The 24,263-nt window shown below is 41.3% G+C and overlaps 2 protein-coding genes across 4 annotated transcripts in view; one reads left to right on the plus strand and one right to left on the minus strand.

Annotated features, from left to right (window-relative positions):
- The window catches only part of ATXN7 (ataxin 7), an 87,658-nt gene extending 74,861 nt beyond the window's left edge, over nucleotides 1-12,797 (plus strand). For 2 of the 3 annotated variants that reach the window (XM_088061718.1, XM_014251662.2), the window contains 8 exons: nucleotides 363-615; nucleotides 1,275-1,537; nucleotides 2,279-2,361; nucleotides 4,088-4,353; nucleotides 4,773-4,971; nucleotides 5,837-5,958; nucleotides 6,241-7,192; nucleotides 8,320-12,795. In XM_088061718.1, coding sequence (XP_087917844.1) covers nucleotides 363-615; nucleotides 1,275-1,537; nucleotides 2,279-2,361; nucleotides 4,088-4,353; nucleotides 4,773-4,971; nucleotides 5,837-5,958; nucleotides 6,241-7,192; nucleotides 8,320-8,337 — 2,156 coding nt within the window. In that variant the 3' untranslated portion in view covers nucleotides 8,338-12,795. Of the gene's footprint in view, nucleotides 1-362; nucleotides 616-1,274; nucleotides 1,538-2,278; nucleotides 2,362-4,087; nucleotides 4,354-4,772; nucleotides 4,972-5,836; nucleotides 5,959-6,240; nucleotides 7,193-8,319 lie in introns of all 3 variants that reach the window. The other variant, XM_088061719.1, reaches the window with a different exon arrangement.
- A 4,733-nt stretch (nucleotides 12,798-17,530) lies between these two features.
- On the minus strand, nucleotides 17,531-24,044 carry PSMD6 (proteasome 26S subunit, non-ATPase 6). Its single transcript, XM_005522013.2, has 8 exons — nucleotides 23,815-24,044; nucleotides 22,554-22,759; nucleotides 21,889-22,034; nucleotides 20,653-20,872; nucleotides 20,436-20,544; nucleotides 19,240-19,408; nucleotides 17,985-18,062; nucleotides 17,531-17,836 (listed from the first exon to the last, which is right to left on the minus strand). The coding sequence occupies exons 1-8, from the start codon at nucleotides 23,957-23,959 to the stop codon at nucleotides 17,740-17,742; spliced, it is 1,170 nt and encodes a 389-aa protein (XP_005522070.1). The 5' UTR covers nucleotides 23,960-24,044; the 3' UTR covers nucleotides 17,531-17,739.
- Nucleotides 24,045-24,263: the final 219 nt, after the last annotated feature.

Here is a 24,263-nt window from a genome sequence, read left to right on the forward strand (position 1 = left end):
TACTTACAGATAATTCTTATCCTTTAAGGGAATATGATATTTAAGCTTGCCTGGCCTGAGGATAGGAGTTTCTTGGCTTTGTGTGTCCGAGATCCAGAGCTGATTGTTTGAGATGGAGGGAGAGCTAAGCTGTAGTGGCTGAGATTAGCAGCTCCCAAAGCTCAAACAGATTCCAGTAACCCGCTGGAGACCATCATTGAGTGGAACCTCATGGATTACAGACAGGCTTGAATCCTCTATGCTCTGTGTGTGGCAGGGAACCTCCCAAGCCAATCAAGGAAAAATGTTAATGGAGTAAATGACAGGAAGTATTTACAAATTCTTTCTGTATGGAAGCTTAAAACTTCTTTTCACTCTTTCAGAAAGAAGACACAGCTCCTCCAGCAAGCCGCCTTTGACTCCGCCCTCCTCTTCAGTATTTTCCCTCATTTCATCTTTCCCTTCAAAAAACAAAGGTAGCAGTGGAAGTGGGAGCAATCGTTCATCCAGTGGAGGTACTAGTGCATCATCATCAAATTCCAAGTTGTTGAAATCACCCAAAGACAAGCTGCAGATCAGCGGAAACAACAGGTTAATGCATTCGGTACAGCACAGCAAAGTTCCCCATGACAAAATGTGAGTATGCCTTCTGAAAGAGAATTAAATGTCATTACTTGCATAGACACTGCTATGTCAAGAAGGTTTCCTTTTGTTTCACAGCCTTTTTGGTTTAGGAGATAATAATTTTAAACTCCTTCAAATCTTTTCCGACAGCTCAGTCAAAGATTATATTTAATGCTCATATCTGAGTTGAAGAAGAGCTCTTGCAAAGCTATATCTTAAATCATCACAAATAAAGGTCATTTTACTAGAGGCTCCTAATTCTTTGATGTAATCTGGATATGTTGATCATAAAGGAGTTTTAGCTCTGATTCAGGTGATTTTTGAGCTGCACATGTGGGATAACAGCACTGCTGATAAAATTTGCTGCTCCAGAACGCTGCATTTCTCACTAGACGTAATGGGTCCATTGCAGGTGCTTTGGGCAGTTTGCACTGATACTCTCTGTCCATGAATGCACATAATTGTTTGTGAAGTCCCTTGGACACTGAAGTGTCAGGGAAAAGAGGACAGAAGAGATTATGGGTATCATAAAAAATGTGAAAATTAAAAAGACAGTAGCAGGAATGTCTGCATTTATATTTGCAATAGATCAGAGTATTGCTGAACAATAACATATATTAGCTTTTTTTTCTTTTTTCAATTTTTCTCTCTTTGTTTTTCATAAATAACAGTATGACTCCATCTGTCAAAGTGGAAAAGATTCATCCAAAGATAGATGGTGCCCAACTGAAAGCTGCTGTTGGTCCAACTTGTTCTACTACTGTGAGTTCCTCAATAAAGACTGGCCTTAATTGTCCCTCAATACCAAAGCCACCCTTGCCTTCCCCTGGACAGATACTGAATGGTAAAGGTCTTCTCTCTGTGCCTCCATTTTTGGAAAAGAAACCTGAAGAAAATACGAATAATAGGAAATTTTTACATAAAAGATTGTCAGGTAATTTATTTTTTTTTTAATTATAATTAGCTATGTTCCTTTTAGTAGAAATATATTTATGGAAATTAGTTCCAGAAGTAAATTAAGACTCCTGTAATACTGTAACTTGTAATAAGAGGTTTTCAGTATCATAATTTAAATATATAATTTGACATACACTTTAAGGATTCAAACACCTTGAAACTGGCTTTTCCTTTCAGAAACCTCTACAGGTCTCAAATACCTGTCAGTTCTGACAGTTTTAAAATTGCACTCTTCTATTATATCTAAAGACTTTAGTTTCCTTTTTTCATATGGAAGATCCAAATGTACACAGAAAACAGAACTAGCACCTTATAAATTCAAAAATAGAAACCCAGTCTGCTCTTCACACTTTTTAGCACAATTATTTTGAGTGTTAGTAGAATGGTAGACAAGTTCTTGACATCAAAGCCAACAAGCAAAAACCACCATTTGTTTGTCACAATCCATAATGGTGATTTCTGCTCCTAACAGCATCAAATCCTCCTTTGAGGTCACTTGCAGGTGTTTGTAGACTTGAGATCTGTATTTCAATACACCATAAGCTTCCTGAGAGTGTAGTAAAACTAATTTGTACTGTTTTATTGTGCATTTTTATATGTACATTTGCCTGTGTCATATTTGAAAAGTTTCCAATATGATTAATTTTTATAATGAAACTAAATGTTAGTATTTCAAAATGTCTTTTGATAACTTTTCAATACTCCGTGTCTTTTACAGAGAGAGAATTTGATCCTGATATATACTGTGGTGTCATTGATGTGGAAACCAGGAAACCTTGTACTAGGTCTTTAACATGCAAGGTAGGATATCTGAATCAGGATAAGATTATCTGAAGTTTTTATTCAAATTCTTGAGGAACATGATAGAAAACTGAGAACTGTGAATTTTTACTGTTGGTAATTACCACTGTAAGAGGTACCTCTCAAAACACGTTGCTCAGAACCAAGAAGAAATTGTTTTTGAAGTTCAGTTAATTATTTATTCAGAAAGTATTTCTCAAAGTAGCCTGGAGATTTGTATTTTTGTATAGACCCTTAAAAGATGGATGTTGACATGGGACAAACTGTGTTACTCCACATGTAGGTAGCAGGGGGCCAGCATGTTCCTCTTTTTGGGGGGTAACCTTTGGGTTGTAGATCATGAATTTTAAAATTCCTCATAAGCATTGAATATATTGCTTATGCAGGATTTAAATAATTCAAGGTCTTCCCCTGTCACACCCTTTCATTTCCCCCCAGCAGAGTCTGCAGCAGGTTCTTGGCAGGAATTTGTATAAATGCTAATGCTGCTGGATGTACTGCTACAGCCAACTCCTGAAAGCCATGGAGCATGCCTAGAGGTCAAACTCTAAATTAAACAGTCATATAAACTTTCAGTCAGACAAAATGTATCCTCTGGCTCCAAAACACTGGGGGACAGAGGGGCTGTCCTTGCTCCCAGGGAACCAAGAATCCAGATCCCCTGCACTGGTGTAATATTTTGCTGCTTTCCTGCAAAGCAGCTCTACCCTCAGTTTGGGAAATGTCTGGTAAATAAACCACCTACAGAACAAAGGTAACTGAAGCTGTCACTAATGACCCAGAGGAACTGAACTTGAACACATTGCCCTTTTGGAATTACAGAGGGGAGGAAATTGTTTTGCTAATAGAGGAGGGAAAAGCTGCAAGATTTTACAAGAGAAATAGGCAAATGAAAAGTGAAAAAGAGAGTAAAAACATTTCTTAGCAATTCTTTAGAATATGCCACTCATAAAACAATTTTTGGAATTGCTATTTGTGTCTGAATTATGTGATAAAATTTTTTACCTACTAAAAAGAATGAAATCAATCCCTTTGTTTTGTATTAAAGAGGTTTTGTGTCTGACTTTCACAATTCAGAAAAGTAGCTTCCATTTACTTTGCCTTATTTAGAATTGGTGCCATTTATACACACACACACACACACACACGCACACCTTACTGTCTGTAGTGTTCAGGACACTCAAAGAATTTGGGTCCTGACTCTAGATTCTGCTGAATGTTTTTAATTCCTCAATATCTATTTGATTACATTAGTTTTCAATGAATATATTCGTTTATAGAAGGCAACACAGTACTTTTATAAATATTTTTCAGGTCTCCCATTAGAAGTCTGATTTTAAACATTATTTTGTTGAATATTTTTTTAAGTGAAAGTAAATATTTTCTCTTCTTGGTTTTGCAGGAGTTGGCAATTGAAATACCAATGTAAGAAAAGGTTTTTGGTTCTAGTCTTAACCTTATTAAAAAAATTGGCAGTTTGGTTTTTATAAAGGAGTTTGAAAGAAGCCTTTTACTGAATTGCTGGTGTTGTTACTATGTATCAGACAAGGATATAATCATCCACCAAGCAATTTTAAAGTTTGCTTTCAAAGTCATATTTCCATTTGTTTACTAAACCAGGACTGTGATGATTTTCTCTGTTTTGGAGTTCTAGACAGGCGTTTTGAGTGTTTGACTTCCACAAATGTCATAGCCTGGGATTAATGATTTATTCCTGGTTCTGCAGACACATTCCTTAACCCAGCGGAGGGCTGTACAGGGTCGAAGAAAGCGATTTGATGTGTTGTTAGCTGAGCACAAAAGCAAAACCAGGGAAAAGGAACTTCTTCGACATTCGGATCATCATCAGCAGATGCCCCCTCTCAGGGAACCACATCCCTCACCTACTAAAACTTCCCAGGAGCTGCACCAAAATTCTCATGGAGTTACTCTTACAGAATCAAAGCCTTTATTACCTAATAAACCCAAACCTCACCCCCCCAGTCTTCCAAGGTAAGGAAAATCTGCAGATGCAGTGGTATGAAACCAATACTGGGAGCTTGATGAGGGGGATTTTGAGGGAGCGATACGGATCTGTTGGATGGGGCAGTGTGGTTGCTCCAGGCCTGGTGCCTGTCTGCAATTAGCAATTACCTGCTGAGGGTGACTCCTGGCGAGGAGGGGTTGGTGTTTGAAGTAGTAAAAGCTGACTTGCAATCAATGGAAGCAGTTGAGCAACAATTGGGCAACGCTGCTTTTCCAGGGGTTCCACCGTACTGTGTCATTCCCCTTGGCAGCTTACAAGACCGTGGACAACACCAGGGATCTCTTAATGTAGATTTTTATTCTCTCAGTAATAATAAACACTTAAAGGGTGGGATTTTTAACTGGGCTTGGTTCAATAACACCTGGTTACTGCTTGTCCTGCCCAGGCCTCCAGGCTGTCCAGCCCAGCACAGTGGAAATGCCCCCAGCGAGTCTCCTTCTGTCCATGAGTCCCCGCAGCCTCCCTTGCCTGCAGCTGAGCCAGCATCTCGGTTATCCAGTGATGAGGGAGAATGTGATGAAAAAGAAGAACCTGTTGAAAAACTGGATTGTTATTATTCAGGTCATCATCCTCAACCAGCCGCTGTAAGTTTTCAAAGTTAACCTCAGTCTCTCCCTGACTCTAATTGTGTAAACAAGTTACTTTGGGGTTTTACAGGTGGTTTTCTGTGGGGTATGTGATTTTCTTTTTTTTCTTTTTCTTTTTTTCTTTCCCTCCCTATATTTTGAGAAAATTATTTTGTGGCCTAGTAGGCAGTGAAGGTTTAACTAGTTGCAAAATAAACATGCTAAAAAAACGTGTTCATAGCTCACTTCCCCAATCCAAAAGAAACCAAAATGCCAGAATACTAAAGATGAAATTGTTAACTGCTCTAAAGGGCTGTGGTTTTGAAATAAGAACATGTAAACAGTGTCTTTTTGGTGCGATTTTCTTATTGGACTCTCCCCTCCACATCCACACACATTTTTTACTCAAGTTACCAACATCACACTAAAGGTAGCAATAAGGTATTTTAATATCTAAATTTTGACAAAAGCTAGTATAACTAAAAGCAAATGTATTGCCCAGCCTGGATGTTAAATTATATCCTTTTCTTTTAAAACAGACTTCTAGCTGGTAGGTCCTCAGAAGCAGATGTTGCATAAATATGTGTGTTTGTGTAATGTTCATACATAAACAGACATACTGCTAACCTTTTTTGTTTAATCAGAGGAGTTCAAATTTGACTTCTTCTATTAAGCATGGGAGTATCAGAGGACAAGAAATTTATCTCAATATATCAAGGCCAAAAATTTAAAGTGGTTGTTGGGCCACAGACATAGAAACTCTTAATTTATATTTTTTCATCCTCTACCTAAATATCTAAAAGCATATTTATCATAAACAAATTGTTATTCAGAGAGTTGTCATTGAAAGTAGAAAACACCAATGAAAATCATGTCTTTTCAGTTTTGCACATTTGGTAGTCAGCAAATTGGAAGAGGTTATTACGTGTTTGACAAGCGGTGGAACCATATTCGATGTGCACTTGACTTCATGTTGGAGAAGCATCTTAATTCACAGATGTGGAAGTGAGTAGAAATGAAAGAGTTCTTATTTTTCTTGGTGTTTGTAGAAGTACAAGGAACCTTGTGATTCTAATTAAAGAACAATAATCTTGTGTCCTGACTGAAGGTTGATAGTCTTTGCTTTACATTTTTTGCAACAATTAACTATCAGTATAATAAAATCTTCCAGAGGCATTAATCAACCCCAAGATACAATCATTTTAAGGTAGCATTATGAGAGTGGATATTGGTCTGAGGAATGGTGGCTATGTGGAGTTTTATCTTTGTTTTTCTGCTCACCCACAGGAAAATTCCTCCAGCATCCAGTAACACAGCATCGGTCCGTGCCCCACATCGGACAAACCTGATGCCTGCTTCTCAGCACGGTGTCAGTGCAGCAGGGTTCCTCTTACCCACCACGGTTATGTCATCGCCAGCGTTGGTCTCTCCTTCCTGTGTGTCTCTGAACCACAAATCGGTACCATCCCATGGGACGACACTAAATGCCAATCCCGCTGCTCTGGGTGCAGTGGATCCTGTCTGCAGTATGCAATCAAGACAAGTGTCTTCTTCCCCTTCAACACCTACAGTGCTTTCCTCTGTACCTTCACCTATGCCCAGCAAACCTCAGAAAATGAAATCCAGCAAATCTTTTAAACCTAAGGAATCTTCTGCTGGCAGTGGCACCTGTAACAGCACCGGCAGCGTCAGTAGCAGCGGCGGCTCAGGAAAGAAGCGTAAAAACAGTTCCGCACTGCTCGCACCTTCTCATTCCACAGAGTCCTTTAGAAAAAACTGTGTGGTTAACTCTGGAAACTCTGGGACCTCCTATCATCCATCGGTGACAGCTTCGTCCCACAGCGTTGGCCTCAACTGTATGACTAGCAAAGCTAACTCTGTTAGCCTCAAACATGACCAATCAGGGAGGGGTCCTCCAACAGGGAGCCCTGCAGAATCCATAAAGAGAATGAGTGTGATGATGAACAGCAGCGACTCCACGCTCTCCTTAGGGCCATTTGTTCATCAGTCTAGTGAGCTGACTGTAAATTCACACAGCAGTTTTTCACATTCACATACTTCCCTTGACAAATTAATAGGAAAGAAAAGAAAGTGCTCACCTGGTTCAAGCAGCATCAACAGCAGCAGCAGCAAATCAAACAAAGTTGCCAAATTGACATCAGTGAACAATGTTCATGCAAAACACACTGGTGCAATCCCAGGGACGCAAGGACTGATGAACAATTCTCTGTTTCATCAGGTAGGAAATCTTGTCTCATACTAAGCCAGCATGAAATGCCTCCTCACGTGCTTATAATACATGTGTTCTCTTAAGTGTTAAACAGATATTCAGTTCCAGAGCCTGCTCAAGTAAAAGGTAGTTCTTCTCTTTCTCCAGTACTCATTTTGAATGTTCTTACATTTACTTATTTACACAAGACTTGTATAAATGTTCTAAATAAAAAAGCTACACTTTAGGAAAGAAATGTTACATGGGATATTTCAAGTTCCTTAGATGCTGTAGCCTGTGAATTGCTTTCAGTTAAAATTAATTTCTCTTATTTTTAAGCCATAATTTTAGAAGTGAATCTTGCCAGCCTGGCATGGAACTGAGCTGTGTGCCTCAGCCCGAGTCCTTGTTTCTGTGTCAGGAATAAACATTCTACAAAATGGAACATAATGATGCTGATAACAGAACTGTGATACTGTGATAAAATAAACCTATATTCCCGAGGTGTCATTGACTAACTTCTTAGTAATAATGAGATTAAATATAATAAATCAGATAATAAACCTTTTTAGTTGGTAAGGCAAACAGATATGCTATAAAGGAAGCAGATCTCATGAGTATGTAAGATCCCATTTTAAAAATTAGTTTGGGGTTTTGTTTTTTTTTTTAAATAAATCTCACTGGAAAAGTAGTGCATTCAGGATTAAAAATCCAAGAAACTTGGTTTTCTCTGCTGCTAAAAACTGAAATCTCTGTAGCTGGAGAGCCAGGAGGTCAGTAAGAACTTTCTGAGAGTAGTTTCTTAATTTTCAGTTTCAACCACAGAGGAAGATTTTCACCTTTATGTGTGTTTACTTAGCCAAAAACATCATTCAGATGGCTGAATTTATTTTTGGACTTAGCTAATAATTACTATTTCAACTATGCAATGTAAGTAAAAGAGTAATATAATTTGAATGAACTAAGAAGCATGATTATAACTTGGAAGAGGTTTAGTTGAGGATTTTCAAGTCTCAGAGAGGCCAACCTCATGTTATCAAGGTTGCTTTGTGCCTGAAATTTTCCCCCAAATATGCCCTTATTAGCCACAAAACGTGTTTGTTTTCAGTGCCTCTGAGGGCCTGGCTCACTGATGGTTCTCTTTTCTTGCCCCCAAGCCGAAGGCCCGTCCCTGATGGCACCACGGTGAGAAACAAACTGGACAGTTTTCACTACAAGCAAAACCTCCACCTGGATTTCTGGACTCCAAGATGCCTTGAGTTTTCCCAACTTCCCATGGTCCTCAGGTGTGGAAATCTACTGGACTGTCACTTAAACAAGGAATTTCCCTGAAGCCATGTCTGTAGCAGTGAATATACTAGAAATGGACACTGGATGAAGTTCAGCCACATAATTGCTTTTATCAGTGTTAACAGTGGTCTGGACTGTTTGCTACAAATCTGTGAGATTTTCCTTACAGGAGTACATCATCTTGCCACTATTTGACATAGTTTGGCTGGGCAAACGAATGTTTTCTGGGGGGAAATAAACATTACTGTGGACTTATTTTTATACTGATGGTGTCTTTTGTAGGTGATAGCTAACCAGACAGACACCCTCAATGGAGAGGACCCCCGTGACAAGGGGAAAAATGTGTGAGGCACAATGGAAAGAAGCCCTCAAGAAGGGAATATGGCTTTAGTGTTTTTATAGCAATGTTCCTTTAATGGAATATAAAAAAATAGCACAATTCAAAAAATTGTCTGTTTTGCCCAGCCTTTTGCAGGTAATTTGGGATAAGAAGCTATCAGGAGTTTAAAACAAAACAAACCCAACAAAACCAGAAAAACTTGTTTGAGGCCACTGCTCAGAAAACAAGTATAAAAATGCCGTATTTATGTGATACAAAACCTATTTTCTATTCTTTTGAATGAGATTTTATCGTGGAAGAAAAGTTAATTTTGTTCTTTAAAAATTCCAAAAATATCAAACAAACAAAGGCAAATAACCTCTAAAAGTCTATGCCCAAAGAACTTATTTATTGACCTAGACTGTATACCACAGGCCTTTGTGGTTTTTTTTTTAAAAAAGAACTGTATTGGTGAAATTAGGCTGGATTTGTCTTCCTCTTCCAGCTGATAAAATTAGCCCTTTTTAAAACTGGGTTTAAAAATATTTAAATATTTTTAACAACCATAAAAGTCAGTTTCTTTCTGCCTTGTTTGTGTAACAAAATTGTTGATCTGTGACGCCTTCTACCACTCAGTAAGATTTTTTTTTTTATTTTTTTTTTTAGTCAGAATTCTGGAATAAATGCCAATTTGACAGCAGAGTTCACTGTGAAGCACTGCTTTGTGCATCACAGTCATCCCAGGCCCACCCAGGCTTTATGAGCATGTGGGGCTTTACAGTTTTGTATAATCCAGCCAATTTTTATGGAGTATTTTGTCTTGCTTCAAAACACCTCAAAAATGAATTCCGCCAAAGGGCTCATTGTATTATGGTTTGACTCATCTGGATGTTTTTGTTAATTTTTTAAACTTCAGGTAAAGGCTCAAAACTGACTAAACTTTTATTAAGGGGGCAAAGCAAAGGAAGATGAAATCCTGATGAAGAAGATTTTTATTTTCTGCCTTAAAGGGGCATCAGCTATTGCTGAGAAGAGACAATCTGAGCCTGTCCAACTGTTCACGTAGCCCAGCCTTCTCCCCATTCTGGTGGCAAGTAGTAAGTACATCAGGGAATCCAAAGCCACGCTGAGTAGCAGTTGCTTAGTTGTTTACCTAACAATGCTTTCAGTTTCTCCTGTACTTCCTATGAAATCATTGTTATACAGCAAAACAACAAGAAGCCTCTATGCAGACACTTTAGCTTTGAATTGATACAAAAGATCACACTGAGAAAGCAATGTACTAGAGACTCTTATTATGCAAACTTTAAAAAAAAAAACAGTAGACAACTTTTCAGGAACAAAAGGATTTGTATTTAATAGGATGCCCTGTTGAAAGGATTGTTAGAACTGCGATTGGTTTAATATAAAAGGAACCAAAGCGAAATGCCACAAAAAGAAATCCAAGTGTATTAAATCCTGCACGTTTGGAGAGAAATCCATGCTCTGATGAAGTCCCTGGGGCAGAGCTTCCACTTCTGGACAGCATCAGTCACAAGTGCAATTTGACTCTGGGTAGAAACAAAGGTAAAGGAAACGAAAATTCGGCACAATTGGATGCTGGCGAGTTTGTGATTGAACTGTCCTCTGGTTTTTAAGGTTGTTTTTAAGGTTCTGTTGATCTGAAAGCAAAATGGCAAATTTGTGCTCCTTCAGTAGCATGCAGATGTACAAAGTGAATTCCTGATGGCTGCTCCTCCAGAGCCAGTGCGTGCAGCCACCTGCACCATGGGGGCTTGAGCCACTGGAGCAAAGAGTCCGAGCATAAATTCTGCCTGCCCTAGACCTGCTCTAAATGTTATGTTTTAGATCTTGGTTATAAGCAGAACATTGTTCCTGAAGCTTTTATTGTCACATAGTTCTTACTGTAAATAATTAAGGAAGCTTAAAATTAATTTTCCTTGCAAAATTGAATTTGCAGTGGCTGGGTTGTTTCTAGACAGATTTTGGTATTAATTTAAGAGATACAGTTTTTATAGTCTTTCCAACTTCTCGTTATGACTCCTGCAGTTTTCTTAACCTAAAAAATTGCTGCAATGATGAACAAAGAATTATACAAGAAAAAAAAACATACTTTTGTATCTTTATTTTGGAATTTCTTGTTCTATTATAAATATTGAAGTATCCCTATTTCAGAAGACATATTTTGTTAATTGATTGTACATATTTAAATATGTATTTTTGCACAGGTCTTTTTTTCTTATATCCAGTTTTGGTACAATTGAGATCATCTAGTATTTATTTATTAATTAATTAAAAAAAAAAAAAGCAAATACCTTTTTATAATTTGAAGTGGTTCACTGCCAAGCCAATAGTTAACATGCCTACTTTGCAATGTAAGGGATGCCTCCGTTTTGTGAAAGCCGTGTCCCTTTTCCCTGTCCTGGGAGTGGGTGGATCCACAGCAAGGGTCCCAGCCTGGGCCCACGGGGCTGCTGTGGCATTGTTATCAGTTCCTGGCTCCCAGAAGATCCATTCAGTTCTGTGACACACTGCTTCTCTTTTTTTAGTGTTCGTGTGCGTGTGTGTGCGTGCGCATCCATGTGGGTCTCATGTGGTTTAAAACTAACGGAAAAACTGAAAGTGCCTGATATAACTAGTTTTAAGCTTGGACTGTTTAGACAGCTTCTCCTTAAAAGACTTGAATGTTCAGTTGAAATTTTGGAGCTTGCTTTTTCCACCTATATATAATATATGTGTGTGTGTGTGTGTGTATCCACACATGCATATATCTATATTTCTGAAATTAATGAGATGGGTTGACAAAAGAAAGCAAATTACGCTGGTAGCTTTTGTAAAATCTTTTAATTTGAATACCTTATGTTGGAACAATCCTATCAATAACTCATATTTAGTATAATGCCAAGGGTTTGAGATATGGTTTTAACCAGCAGTTTATTTAACTGTCTCATTTTGGGTAGGGGGGAGCAATATTCGTTAATCAAATAATTTAGAAAATGTTCCAAATTGTTGGTATTCCAAAACAAAGAAAAAACCCCACGTAAGTACCTCTTAAAACCATGAAAAAAATAAAGATGTGATTTCCAAATGACATTTCTAAGGCATTTGTCTTCCTGTAAGAGTTCTCTTGCCAAGGAATCTCTCGTCTTTTACTCATTCTGTCCTGGAGGAGGGAATTGGGCTTAGAAAGATTCTTAAATGTTTTCACTGTTCAGCAGAAAATAATCATTTTTACCTTTTGTGCGAGATATTTTATGTTTTAAAGATAATTTTGAAATGAGCACTACATAATGTCAATGTGAATGTAGGCCTTGGAAGCATCTTGCTCGGTGTTGAGCCTGGTTCTAAAAGCAATCTCCTGTGTAAAATGTGTGAATAGTTTGATAATTTGTATACATAATCAAGAGCATCTGATCAGCTGAACTCTGTGTTGGCTGCTGTATAGTACATGAACAAATGTCATGGGATAGAAAAATTACTTTGGATATTTAAAAGAAAAATAAATATATAGTCTATTTGTTTTGTAACAAGTTTCTGTAAATAAAATAATTTATACTATTTATAAGAAAAAGTTGTGCTTTGCTTCATGAAAAAGATTAGTTTGTTGAACAAACATGTTACTAAACAAGGCAATAAAATTAGGACTTTTCAATAAATGAGGTTGGTTGCATGTAATATATTATATGTTTCTGCTTCATTATAAAATCCTTCACTATTAAAGGAAAACATTATCTGTATCAGTGCCTATGTGAACTAATTTCAGAGAATTGGATGTGGTCAAATTCTGTCGCTGTCCTTTGGCATTGTGAGTCAGCCCAGTAGGTTTGGAGCTTTCCATCCTACAGGGGGTTGGTACCTGGTTCTGAGCAGTGCCCGATGCATCTCTGCAGCATTTTCCTGTGCAAAGGACCTTCTGTTACTTCAGGTTCATTCTTTATATTATTTTCTAATCACAATAATGAGCAGCAGCCTTTGCAGCCCCAGATGTGGTTATGTTGAGTCATTGTGTTTCCTGGATTTTTTTTTTTCCTCCCAAAAAAGTGTCTTCTGTGTTTTCATAGTTTGAAGATCCACTGTGTGAATTCAGCAGGTTAAACACTCCTGCAGAGTTTTTCTCTGTGTCAGGACTCATGTCTCATGGGTGATTTTGGAGCAGTTTGTAAAGCCAGTAAAACTCCTGTTAGTGGGACAGGACTTCAGAGTGACATTTGCAGCAAAGCTTCCTTTATTCTGTCTCTATTTTGTTTTGGTTTGAGTTGTTTCCCCTTTATAACAAGTTTTTCTTAATATTTGGAATAAATGCTACAAGATATAAACGGGGTTCAGACAACAGGCAAGTTCTGCTTTGTCTTTTTGTAACACACACCTCTCATAGTTCTACATTTACTTTTGTGTTACTGAGTATTGTGATTTCTTTTTTTGTCTTGCCTTCTTACAAATGCTTTTCCTTCCTAGCAGCAATTTCTACAACCTGTTCCATCCTGCAGGAGCTGCTGGCGCTGCAGCTGGTTCTGCAGAGCTGTACCAGTGACCACAGCCCGGAGCGCGTGGGAGTCGGGTGTTTGCAGCGGAGCAGAGCTCTGTGCTTGGCATCGTGTTCAGGCAGGTTCGTGACTCTGAGTACTTCAACGCTGAAGGAGTAACTCTGCATTTTACTGCATTTAATACAGGGTTCAGTGTCCTCTGAAACAGGCAAGGTTAAGGAAGGAAAAAAAGGTGCATTTACCCTGTGTAACCCTGAGCTCTCAGAGCTCTGTGGAATTGGAGCATCCTCCCTCCCCTTCCTTTGCTGCATTTGGTGCAGTGCAGTGCCAAGGAGCCCTGACCCTGGGGCAGAGCAGAGCTGCTCCTTGGGTTCTCTCTTCTGGTGACTTCACTGAAGGAGTTAGTGATGAAAAACGGTTCTGACCAGGTGCTGCACGGTAAGCAAAGATGTCCCCGAACTGGGTGGAAAGCAGTTTCCTTCCCATCAGTGACTGTCTCATAGGAAAACACTCCAGTTTATATTCGGGACAGTTACTTGGTGATGTAAGAGACTGCCAATGCATGCATGCAATGAAACCCCAGGGTCAGAGGTTCCCCGTGTGCAGGGTTTGTGTATTTGTGCATCTTGTCAGTGCCCTTTGCATTTAGTATCAAAATTGGGGAGATGTGTCCTGGGAGCCCGAAGCTGTTTGGCTTTCCCCTGGTGGAGCAGTATTGGGCTCAAAGGCTCCAACCTGACTTTGGCAGCAGGTTCTGCCTGTGCAGCCCTGGGTGAGGCTGGGGAGTTGGCCCGGTGCCCTCGGGCTCTCCGAAGGCCGGAGCGCCGCGCCGTGGGCGCTTTGTTTTCACCGACTACCAAAACAACCCAAAGGAGGGCTTGCCCCGGCTTTATTTAAATGCAAATTCCTGTTGGTTCATTATTATCGCGTTCTGCTGCAACAAATAATCAGACACATGTGGCTTGTAGGATCCACCATGGGACTTTTTATTTTGACTGGATGCTTTTTTCAGTGCTTTGGCTCGGAGCTGTGTTAGCTGCTGGATTCGTTCCTAACAAGCAGCATGGGAGCTTTGTCATGGAAAAGTGGCATATGCTTGGGTTTTTTCTGACCCAGCAAACTTTAGGGTTTAAACTAATGTGGATTGAAACTTTATTGCCAAGGAGGAAAAACAGCCTGAGAAATGAAGTAAAAAAAGTTTTGTCCAAGCCCATGAGAAATAGCTGGTGTTGACATTTGTGCCCAAATTGATACAAAGGTTTCTTCAGCATCAGCAGGGACTGTGTTGCTGCCTGGGTTTGGTGGTCTCTGACAGTGCTGGAATTTTTTGTCCTCCATTTTGCTGATTAGGTCCCTTCACCTGAGTCCTTTCCTGTCTATGACAGGTGACTTTTTCCTAAAGCCAGTTCCTTGTCCCTTGCCCGCAAGGCTGGACCTTGAGCTCTGGAGCCCAGTGTTCAGTGACAGAAGCACCAGAGGTGGTGGCAGGTGAGCCAGAAACTGCACAGAGACTTGCACAGAAACGACATTTCAACTGCTTTGCAGCAGAGCTTTACTAACAAATCCTAAACCACCCCACCTCCTGCCCTTCCCACCTGCTTTCCCATCATTAATGCAGGGAATGAATTGCAGAGTTCAAGCTGTGGCTTGAAATCTCTGATTCTGGCTACCTTGTAGTGAGGGTGAAGTCAGCCTTGCAAAGCGAAATTGGAGAATGGCATTAGCTAAAGGAACTGCCCAAGCTTAAATTACAAGAGAGAATGTACAGCTTTGGCATGTGGACTATAAATCCATGGAAAGGTGTCAAAAGCGAGGCATGAACGCCTGCGTCTGGAGTGCTGCTCACAATCGGAGTTAAATAAAGGGAAATCATGAGATCAGATAAACAAAATATAAAACTAACATGATCACGGGACAGTAAAAATCAACTTGAAATTACTTCAGGAAGTAGAAATTGTAATGCTTCTGATTTGACATGGAGATGGAAGAAGGCAGTTAAAAACAATAGAATAGACAAAATTATGCCCTTGATCAGCTCCAGGCCTGACCACCCAGGACCCCTCAGCATTCCTACTCTTTAGAAAATCTGTATCAGATTGCTGGTTTTTGTTTTTTTTTCAGGAGAACGATGTGAACAGCCGTGCTGGCTAAACTGTGTGCCTCCAGCTGTGGGCTTCAGGAGGTGCTGCCTTTCACCTTTCCCAGAATTTTATCCCATCGCTATTTGCCATGGCTGAGAGGCTGAACTGCTGCACAAAGCCTTCAAAAGTTCCGCTAAAATTGCTGTGACTCCTTCCTGCCATGTCTTGGCACAAAAATCTTTGTCCAGAAGATCTCCGGGCTCTCCCTGGATCCTCTTTTGAAGGATGCAGGCTGAGATCAGGAAATGTGAAGGCAAGTTGGGATCTTTAAAGAGGGGTCTTTGCTGTAGTAGGATTGTGCACATCTGTTTGGAACATTATTTTTCACCCACCTGAGCAAAGACCACCAGATGCTGAAATGCTTGGCTCCCACAGGATGACAGCCATGGTTAGGATAAAATGGTTGATAGCTCTGCAAGTATCTTAGAGCACTAAAACTCTTTAGCAGTGCTTTTACTTTCCACCAAAGTAGGGCTTTCCATTTTCTTTTCTCCTGCTCTTACCTACACTAAGAGAGCAGTAAGATTTCTCTGGAATGCATGAAGCCCCTGTTAGCCTAATTTTTCTTGAGCAGGTTTCTATTCTCCTTACGGTTAAAAAAATACATGGTAATACATGTGCTGAATGGAAGCTTTGATGCAGTTAATTAAGGCCAGTTCATGTATAAATCTGCTGGAAAGGAAAATTGATTTGTGCACCAAACAGAAATTCCTCAAGTCAGTGAAGACAGGAAAGCAGTCTGGTTTTCTGATGGGCTTCACACTTGCACCTATGGAAGGTGGAGAAGATGCTCCCAAAAGTCAGACTGATTAAAGCCTTCCTAGCTAGCTCTACTTACCTGGCATGGAACAGATGTAGAAACCAAGAGAGGTTATTGCAAGTCTGAATATTGGGTTTTATCAATTAAAATCTTATAGGAAATGGTATGTGTGTGAACACACAAAACAGAGACTCATAGCTGACCACATGGTAAACTAGGGTTCTTGTTTTTTACTCTGCCTAGTCTGAAGAAAGATCAGAATTTTCTTCTCATTAGTACTGCCTGAAATGTAAATCTTTAAACTGGCTAAATAGCTGCTTCTTGGAGGGGGAAACAACCAGAACAGCCTCCAGTAAGTAGTAAAAAAAACCCTGAAATCGTGAGGTTGTATTTTGGGTTTCAGAAAAGTTCATCAGAGAATAGTAATGTCCCCTCTGCACCAAGGGGTCCAACCTCAGGCAGGCAGCAGTGATTCCAGCACAGGAGGCCCTCCATGATCTTACAATGGGAGGGCTGGGCAGGGGAAATTCCAAGCTGTCCTGTCTGTGGCACAGCAGCTTCCAAGCTAGGATTGCTCTTGGAGCACACCTGCCTGCTGGGGCTCCTTCCAGCACTGAAGTTGCAATGCATACAGGCTGTAAATGTTCCAAATGCATCAAAAGCTCACAGAACTCACTCACAGGCTGCCTTTGGGAGGAGGGAAAAAAACCCCTCAAGGCAGGCCAGCAGGGTAAACAGCTGCTGCTGGAGGCTCTGCCACGCCAGAAACCATGTGTCATGAGCATGGCAGCAGCCGAGTGAGAGACATTCATTCCTCAGCAGCTGTGAAGAAAGGAACTGTAACCCCTGCAGTACCTGATCAGCTCTGTCAGACTGCAGTAGTCCCTTCCACAGCCCCCACCATCACTGACATCTGCAAATCTAACTCAGGCAATAATTACAAATGTAATGCTTTGCTCACATGCTGACTTCCTTTTCAACAGTTTAAAAAAATAGTTTAAAGAGAGAGGCTACTTCTGTTACAGTTGTTCCCAAACAACTAGTCCTACAGTTCTGTTCTACTCCTACAGTTTCTGTGGTTATATTATTGCTTCACCCCAATCACTTGCATCCTTATTCCTTCTCCCTTAAGCTGTAATCCCTTCACTGCAACACTGTCCTATCTGCACATTGTGCACTCTTCACTAAAATTTTTGGCCACTTTACTATTATGCAACAGATTGTTTTCACCTCTGATTCCAATACCAGTCTTAAAACAGCAAGCATAAAATGGCCATGAGCTCTCTATGTTCACAGATCATGAACCTGCTTTGCTGTTCAATATGGAACACTGGGTATACAGGCAAGGAAAGGAACAAAGTCTATTACAAGAGATCACCAACGGTATCATACATTTAATAAATGAACTGGGTTCCATACACCAGAACAGAACAGTGTGTACATAATGAAGTGGAAAGTAAAAACACTACCTTTCTTGCTAGTTATTTTTTTCCCTACAGTATACCAAGTTATGCAATATATTTATAGGTTACTTCCAAAATGTTTTAAACATCTAAATTTTGAATTCCCTTGCATTAAAAAAATTACATATTAATTACTCGGGAAAGTTTCTGAATTCTGTTTAGCAGCAAATCTCCTTTCTTGATGGTTTCTTGGTACTGCCAGTTCTTGCTATCAGGCCTAGGAATCATGGAGGGAAAAAATACAGAGGTTTAGAACTAGGACTACAATTTATGCCAAAACATTTAACATTACTGTAGTAAATGTCATCAAAATATGTAGAATTCAACTGATCTGTTAAAAACAACCTCTAGGAATTGTTACATACCTGTTAGTTTCTACAATCTCATTTACTTTGTCTATTTTGCAGTGCAATCGCCCAGCTGCAATAAATCTTGAAAGCTCCCTAAATAAAGAAAAAAAGTTGGTTAAGTCCTGTTTCACCAGGGACTTGTAGACCTAAGAGCACAGAAACTGCTGTTACACCACACTGTATTTCTGAAGCAACAGCCTACGGATCTTCATGAGGTATCTTATACATCCTCATCTTATTAAGGCTTGGACATTGCATCCAAAAAAAATCATTTTAGTGACCTGAACACAAAACCTCTTGGTTCTTTCTTATCAGGCCAAAGTGTTGTACTTGAGTGAGTGAAACTTACCACTGAGCTTTGTGTCAACTACTCTCAAATCCAAAAGCAGCAGTAAAGCAGTGTGGCTATTTGGAATTTATCCTGAGGTAAGTATCTTCATGCCAGTCAATTAATTAGAAAAGTATCTCCATAATATTTAATTTTTAAATGCTTTATCAAATTTTATTATTATTGTATTGTTTTATCAGCTGGTGGTCCACTGCACTGGTGGTAGAAAAGAGTATTCCTGTGCTCAACAATAAGATAAATTACAACTCATAATGAATTACTGGGAAGCATAAGAATTAGTATGACTTTAAAAAAATTACTTTTGAATTGAATAGTATTTGGTTTCTCTTGAAACACTTATTAATTTCTGAATATTTCAAGCAGTTTCATATTTCTGTAAGTTTTCTATGTTAGAAACCACAAGAATGACTCCTGTGAAGGCATTTGAAATAATGTGCTTCATGTACACAGAGTAAAAGTCAGTTTCTCACTTCACTCACCACTTAGTTCTTATCATGATCTAAATCTGTTGGTTTTATTTTAGAAAAGAACTTCAAATTGGGACTGCAGGGTATGTTTGATTTAAGTTAAAAACATCAGATCCTATCCACATAACAGAAACCAAGCAAAATGAGAGAGGGAGACTGGCAGAGTACAAAAGGTGTACAGATCCCCAAAGTTGGAACAGCTCCATTTTTGCATAACTGTGAATTAAGCTATCTAAAATCTAAAGTTTCATAGAACATGGAGGTTAATAAATACAGCAATATAAAGAACAAAGTAATTAATGAAATATCAGCATCTCACACTCTTCCACAGAAATGTAACTTGGTATATTTAGAATACAAGTGCACAAAGATTTTTACTCATAATGAGATCATCATATATACGTAAAAGGTATAAAGTGAGATCTCTATGAACTAAAAAAGCCAAAGAACTTACTGATCTATGAATTCTACACTGACTCCAAAAGCTTCTGCCATGTACCCTAACGTCAAGGACCGGTAGGACTCGAGGAGCTGGCTGTAGGCGTGGATTCGCATTTCCCGTACGTAGTATCGGTAGTGAGGTGCAAACAGCCAGTCTTTCTTCATCTCTTGCTCTACAACAGCTGAAAACAAAAGAAGCAAAATAAAAAAAAAAGAAGTCAGTAATTTCTGAGAAATGTCAAATATCAGTTATGTAAATAAAACACACAGCACCAGTTAATAAGTAATAGGCATGACCATTGTATTCCGGCACTCCTCAAGATATGAAAGGGATTCTGCACTAAAGGGAAGTAAATTCATCTAATCTGTATCAGGTCTGGAGCCAGGAGCAGTAAGAACATGCAAACACTACTGTGGCAGAGCTAATGGGAGCCTGTAATCAGCACAGCATCCTTCTTTCAGGGGGAGAGGGACCACCTTGCTGAAGGCAACAGCTGGATCTGCTGCCTGCAGGCGCAGCCTGGAGCTGGGTAACAAGGAGAACTCTGTATGTAACCCCTTGAAGAAACATTGTTATCACACCTATTTAAGGACAAAACATTAACTTTCTGCTACTAGCTCTGAAATTAGTAACAAGGATTTCCAGGCACTGAAGTGATTCTTTTTTAATTGACAGCGTCCCTGCTCGGCTTGGGATGAGGCCGGCAATAGGAAGATGCTGCCCTTTAACTCAGTCTCATCAGGCCTAGACTTCCACAAAATCAAGGGTTCTTCCTTGCTTTTTCTAAATATCTCATTTTCTTGTATTCTAAATCTCACAGAAGAAAAAAGAAGCAGTCTGAGGACTGGCAAGAATGGGGTTTTCTGAAGAGCTTTCCTTTGGTGTCACCCTTTTACACAGAAAGCTTTCAAATCTTTTCTGATCTGGCTCTTCAGGTAAGATGGTGTTTCATAGCCATTTTCAAAGTGCTTTTTCACCTAATCAGATGTGACCTTTCACAAGGCTCACTGGATGAGAAATTTGTCTTTCTTTCTTTGAAAAATCAAAGCAGAAAATTGTACATCACTGTTAAAAAAAATCTCTATAGTTTGATTTTTCTGCACATAGCTCTAGTTTTAGACTGTAGCTACTCCACAAAAGTTGTGTATGACCTGAAACAAATAACTGGAATACCTGAAACAGTGTTGTGGGACACAACCCAGCCTTACCTAGCGACTGGAAAAAGGCTGCGTAACGACATTCGTAAAGAGAGAAGAGATACTGCCGTACAGCTGGCAAACTGTGCAAGGCTTCCAGGATCTCTGCTCCTTTAATCACCTGAAAGCAAACACACATCTTAAACCACTATCCCTTTCAGCCTTGAGATGAACAGGTTAAGGAAACGCTCTGTCAGTTTGCAGCAGTGTTTCCACGCGCTCTCTTTACCTTCTCCCTCAGGTCAGGCCTGTCCAGGGCAATCATGCTGACATAGACAGTGTATGTTACAAAGGTTTTGTAATCCATCAGTTCATAGGATGTAAATGTGGAAACTGTATCAAGGAAGAGCTCCGCTGCTTGTTTAAAGTCTCGAATGGCTACACAGTAAAGGCCCTGGTACACCTTGAGACGGTTTCTTCTGTCCCAGTCTCCTCCTTCTTCTATTAGACTTAAAATAGAACAAAGAATATTTACTTATGTAAATGTGTAATGTAATAAGTTATGTGAAACAAGTAGAAATCAATTGAGACCATGAGATCAGAGAAAGAATAGCTTGGTTTCTGTTACAGCTTGTTGAAACAGCCCAGGCTTTGTACACCTGTTGGCATAGGAAAGTGGCTTCCTTGGAACAGGAGAGGCCAGAGGCCTCCCTCTTGCCCTAACACAGGGCAAGTTTCTGCTGAAAGGAAAAGTCAACAGCCTCTTCAGCTGTGACAACAATCTCTGTGGATGTGCAGGTAAAAAGATGTGCCAGCCTGGACTGTGGCAACAGATTTCCACTGCCTTTGCTGCTAAAATCAAAGCTGTCCAACCGGCAGCGTAGAAAAAAAGATACAAGTTGCTATCTTTTAAGCATCAGCACAAAACTGGTGTGGCTCTAGGAAGGGCAGAGATGAGAAAAAAACTGCTGAGAAGACAACACAAAATATCCCTGCCCAAGGAACAAGGGAAGTAGGAACCTCCTCTGCCTTGGTGTCTCAGAGCAGCAGCAGAGAGGCTGGAACCACAGCTTTCTACAGGAACTGCTGAAGTTCAGAACATTGGGAAGCTACCCATGGGAACATGGGAAGGACAGTGCCACAAAAACACAGCATGCTGCTCTTGCTTCTAAAGGAAAAGCTCCCTCTTCACAGTGCCAGCTGGGTGCCACTAGGAGCTGCTGGACTTAGCTGGCAGAGACATAGTCCAGTCACAACCAAAATGGGAATGGGAGCTGGGCTACAAATACAAATTGAGCCAACTGCTAGAAAACAGCTGCCACAAAATCCTAACCTTTCTCTTCCCCCCATAAAAAAATCCAGGAGTAGGAAGTGCTCTAAAACAAAATAACACCCACCCATCACTCTGATTCTCTCTCACAAGTAGTTCCAGTCATTTCTGGACAGAAAGGTATTTATCTTCCTTTTCTTTTGTTACAGCTTGTTTCAAAAGTGCTTTAGTGCACTCAGACAACCCAAGCAGTACCTTTTTGCCTTTTCAATGTTCCGTGTGATGAGGTCATTGTCCATGTAAAACAAGCCAATCCTTAGCAGATAGAACACAATATCCAGCCGATGTCCCAGGGCCACAGTTTTGTCGTAAGTCTTGCGGAATGCAGTCAAAGCTCCTTCCTGGCAAAACAGAAGTATTTGCTTCTGTAAGAATGTTAAAAGCACCCAGAACACTCACAAAAAGCCTGTTGTAAGAACACATGCAGTCTCCCACTGGTAGTTGTGACTTTCACATTATGCATTCTGAATAATCTTAACATATCCAAGTTTAAATCAAGTTAGAAAAGGTGTTCCTCATGTATCTTTTAAAGCTAAAGACTATGGAAATCTACTCTGTAACTTGAAATTCAATTGCACAATCTAAATAGCTCGAGAGAGTCTAAAGGTGCAAGGAAAGTGAATAATGGTACCTGCAAACTTTTCCCCTTGTCAAGAAAAAAGTTGTTTTCTTTCAAGGATTGTTTTTTTCCTAGATAACTTATACTTTAGTAAGACCCTCCCCTATCTGCCAGCCATGTGTCAGCTGTGCCATAGAGAAAATTCTCTGCAAGTCCCCCAGCACTCACTGGGGCCTGCCCAGCTAACAGGGTTCCCATGCTGTGTTTTCTACGAGTCCATAACGCCTCTGCTGTCACCAACCTTGTCCCCAATCCTGCACAGGTACTCAGCCTTGGCCATCATTGCATCCCGGATTTCACTCTCCCCCAAGATCTTTTCTGCATCCTCTAATTCGTTGTCAAGACGTTTCAGCTCCTCCTCATTGGCTTTCTTCATTTTGTTCAGCAGATCCGTGTCCATCTGCCACTCAAGAGATTTGCACAGGGCTTCGTAGTACGGAGCCATGTCTGCAAGAGAAGCAGAAAGGGTTCTGCTGTTCATTGCTGCAACAAGAGCGTGTTTGTTCCTAAAAGGACAACATGACTGTCAACACCAGAGGTGTCCCTTCTATGACCAGGTAACTGCTGAATCCAGACACAGCACAGCCCCTGTTTCTGCCAGTCTTGTCCCTCACACTTCCTTTCACTGATCCTTTTTCATCACTACCCTTTGCACTGCTCCCATTTATGCTTTCCCTACCTAGCACTGGGTTGGCCTCACCTCGAGTTCTGGGGGTAGTTTTGGGCACCACAATACCATGGCATTAAGCTTTTAGAAGGCATCCAAAGGAGGGACATGAAGATGATGAAGAGTCTGGAGGGGATGTATAAGGAGCAGCTGAGATCACTTGGTGTGTTCAGCCTAGAGAAGGAGACTGAGGGGAGACCTCAGAGCTGCCTAAAATTTCCTCATGAGGTGAAGTGGAAGGTCAGGCACTGATCTCTGCTCTCTGGAAACCAGTGACAGGACTTGAGTAAAAAGCATGGAGCTGTGTAAGGGGAGGTTTTGCTTGGATATCAGGAGAAGGTTCTTCCCCCAGAGGGTGGTGGGGCACTGAACAGGCTCCCCAAGGCAGAGCTCATGGAGCACTTGGACAGTGCTCTCAGGCAGAGTGGTATTGTTGGGAGTGTCCTGTGCAGGACCAAGAGTTAGACTTTGATGATCCTTGTGCTCAGGATGTTCTGTGATTCTCTTTATCCCACCGTGAGCGCAGCAGCCCGTGGTGCTCAACTCACAGCTCTTACCGCCCCAGCACGATGTAAGAGTGCTGGGAGCCGGGGACAGGGCACGGGTCCAAGCCTCGGCCTGCCCCGCTGCTCTCGGGGTCCATGTCCCGGGGGAGTGAGTCCCGGGGGCAGAGCGATGCCGAACCGCGGGGGGACGTACACAACCCCCTGCCCGGGGATCCGTGACCGGAGACAGTCACACGGCTGCTCCGCAGACTCGCGGTCGGAGCCGGGGCCGGCGAACAGACAGACAGACACCCCTCACACACACACAGCCTCCCCCAGGCCCCACTCACTGTGCAGCCGCACCGCCGCCATCAGCTCGTCGCGCGCGGCGGGGTCGGGAGCGCGGGGCCGCAGGCTGAGCAGGAAGCGGAGCTGGGCGATGCGGAGGTCGGGGTTCTTGGGCAGCCCCTCCTCCTCCAGGTTCTCCAGCGGCATGGCGGCGGCGGCGGGACGGGGGCCGCGGGGCCGGGCTCGGCAGGACGGGCGGCTGCGGCAGCGGAGGGCGGCGCGGCGCAGTGACTCAGCCGCGACGGGGGGAAGCGGCCGCGCGCTTCCGCCGCGAGGCGCCCCCTGGCGGCGCGGAGGACCCCGGCGGGCAGCGCGAGCGGCCCCTGGCGGCGGGACGGGCCCGGGCACGGCCATGGCGACGTGGGGACACAAACACAGAAACAGCCATAAAATCACAGTCTGCCCACAAAGTGGCTGCCCCATCCCTGGAAGCATCCAAAGCCAGATTGCA

Source organism: Pseudopodoces humilis, chromosome 13 (assembly GCF_049639895.1).
Source record: "Pseudopodoces humilis isolate 2021_Gansu_Grassland_sample_001 chromosome 13, ASM4963989v1, whole genome shotgun sequence".
NCBI lineage: Eukaryota > Metazoa > Chordata > Aves > Passeriformes > Paridae > Pseudopodoces > Pseudopodoces humilis.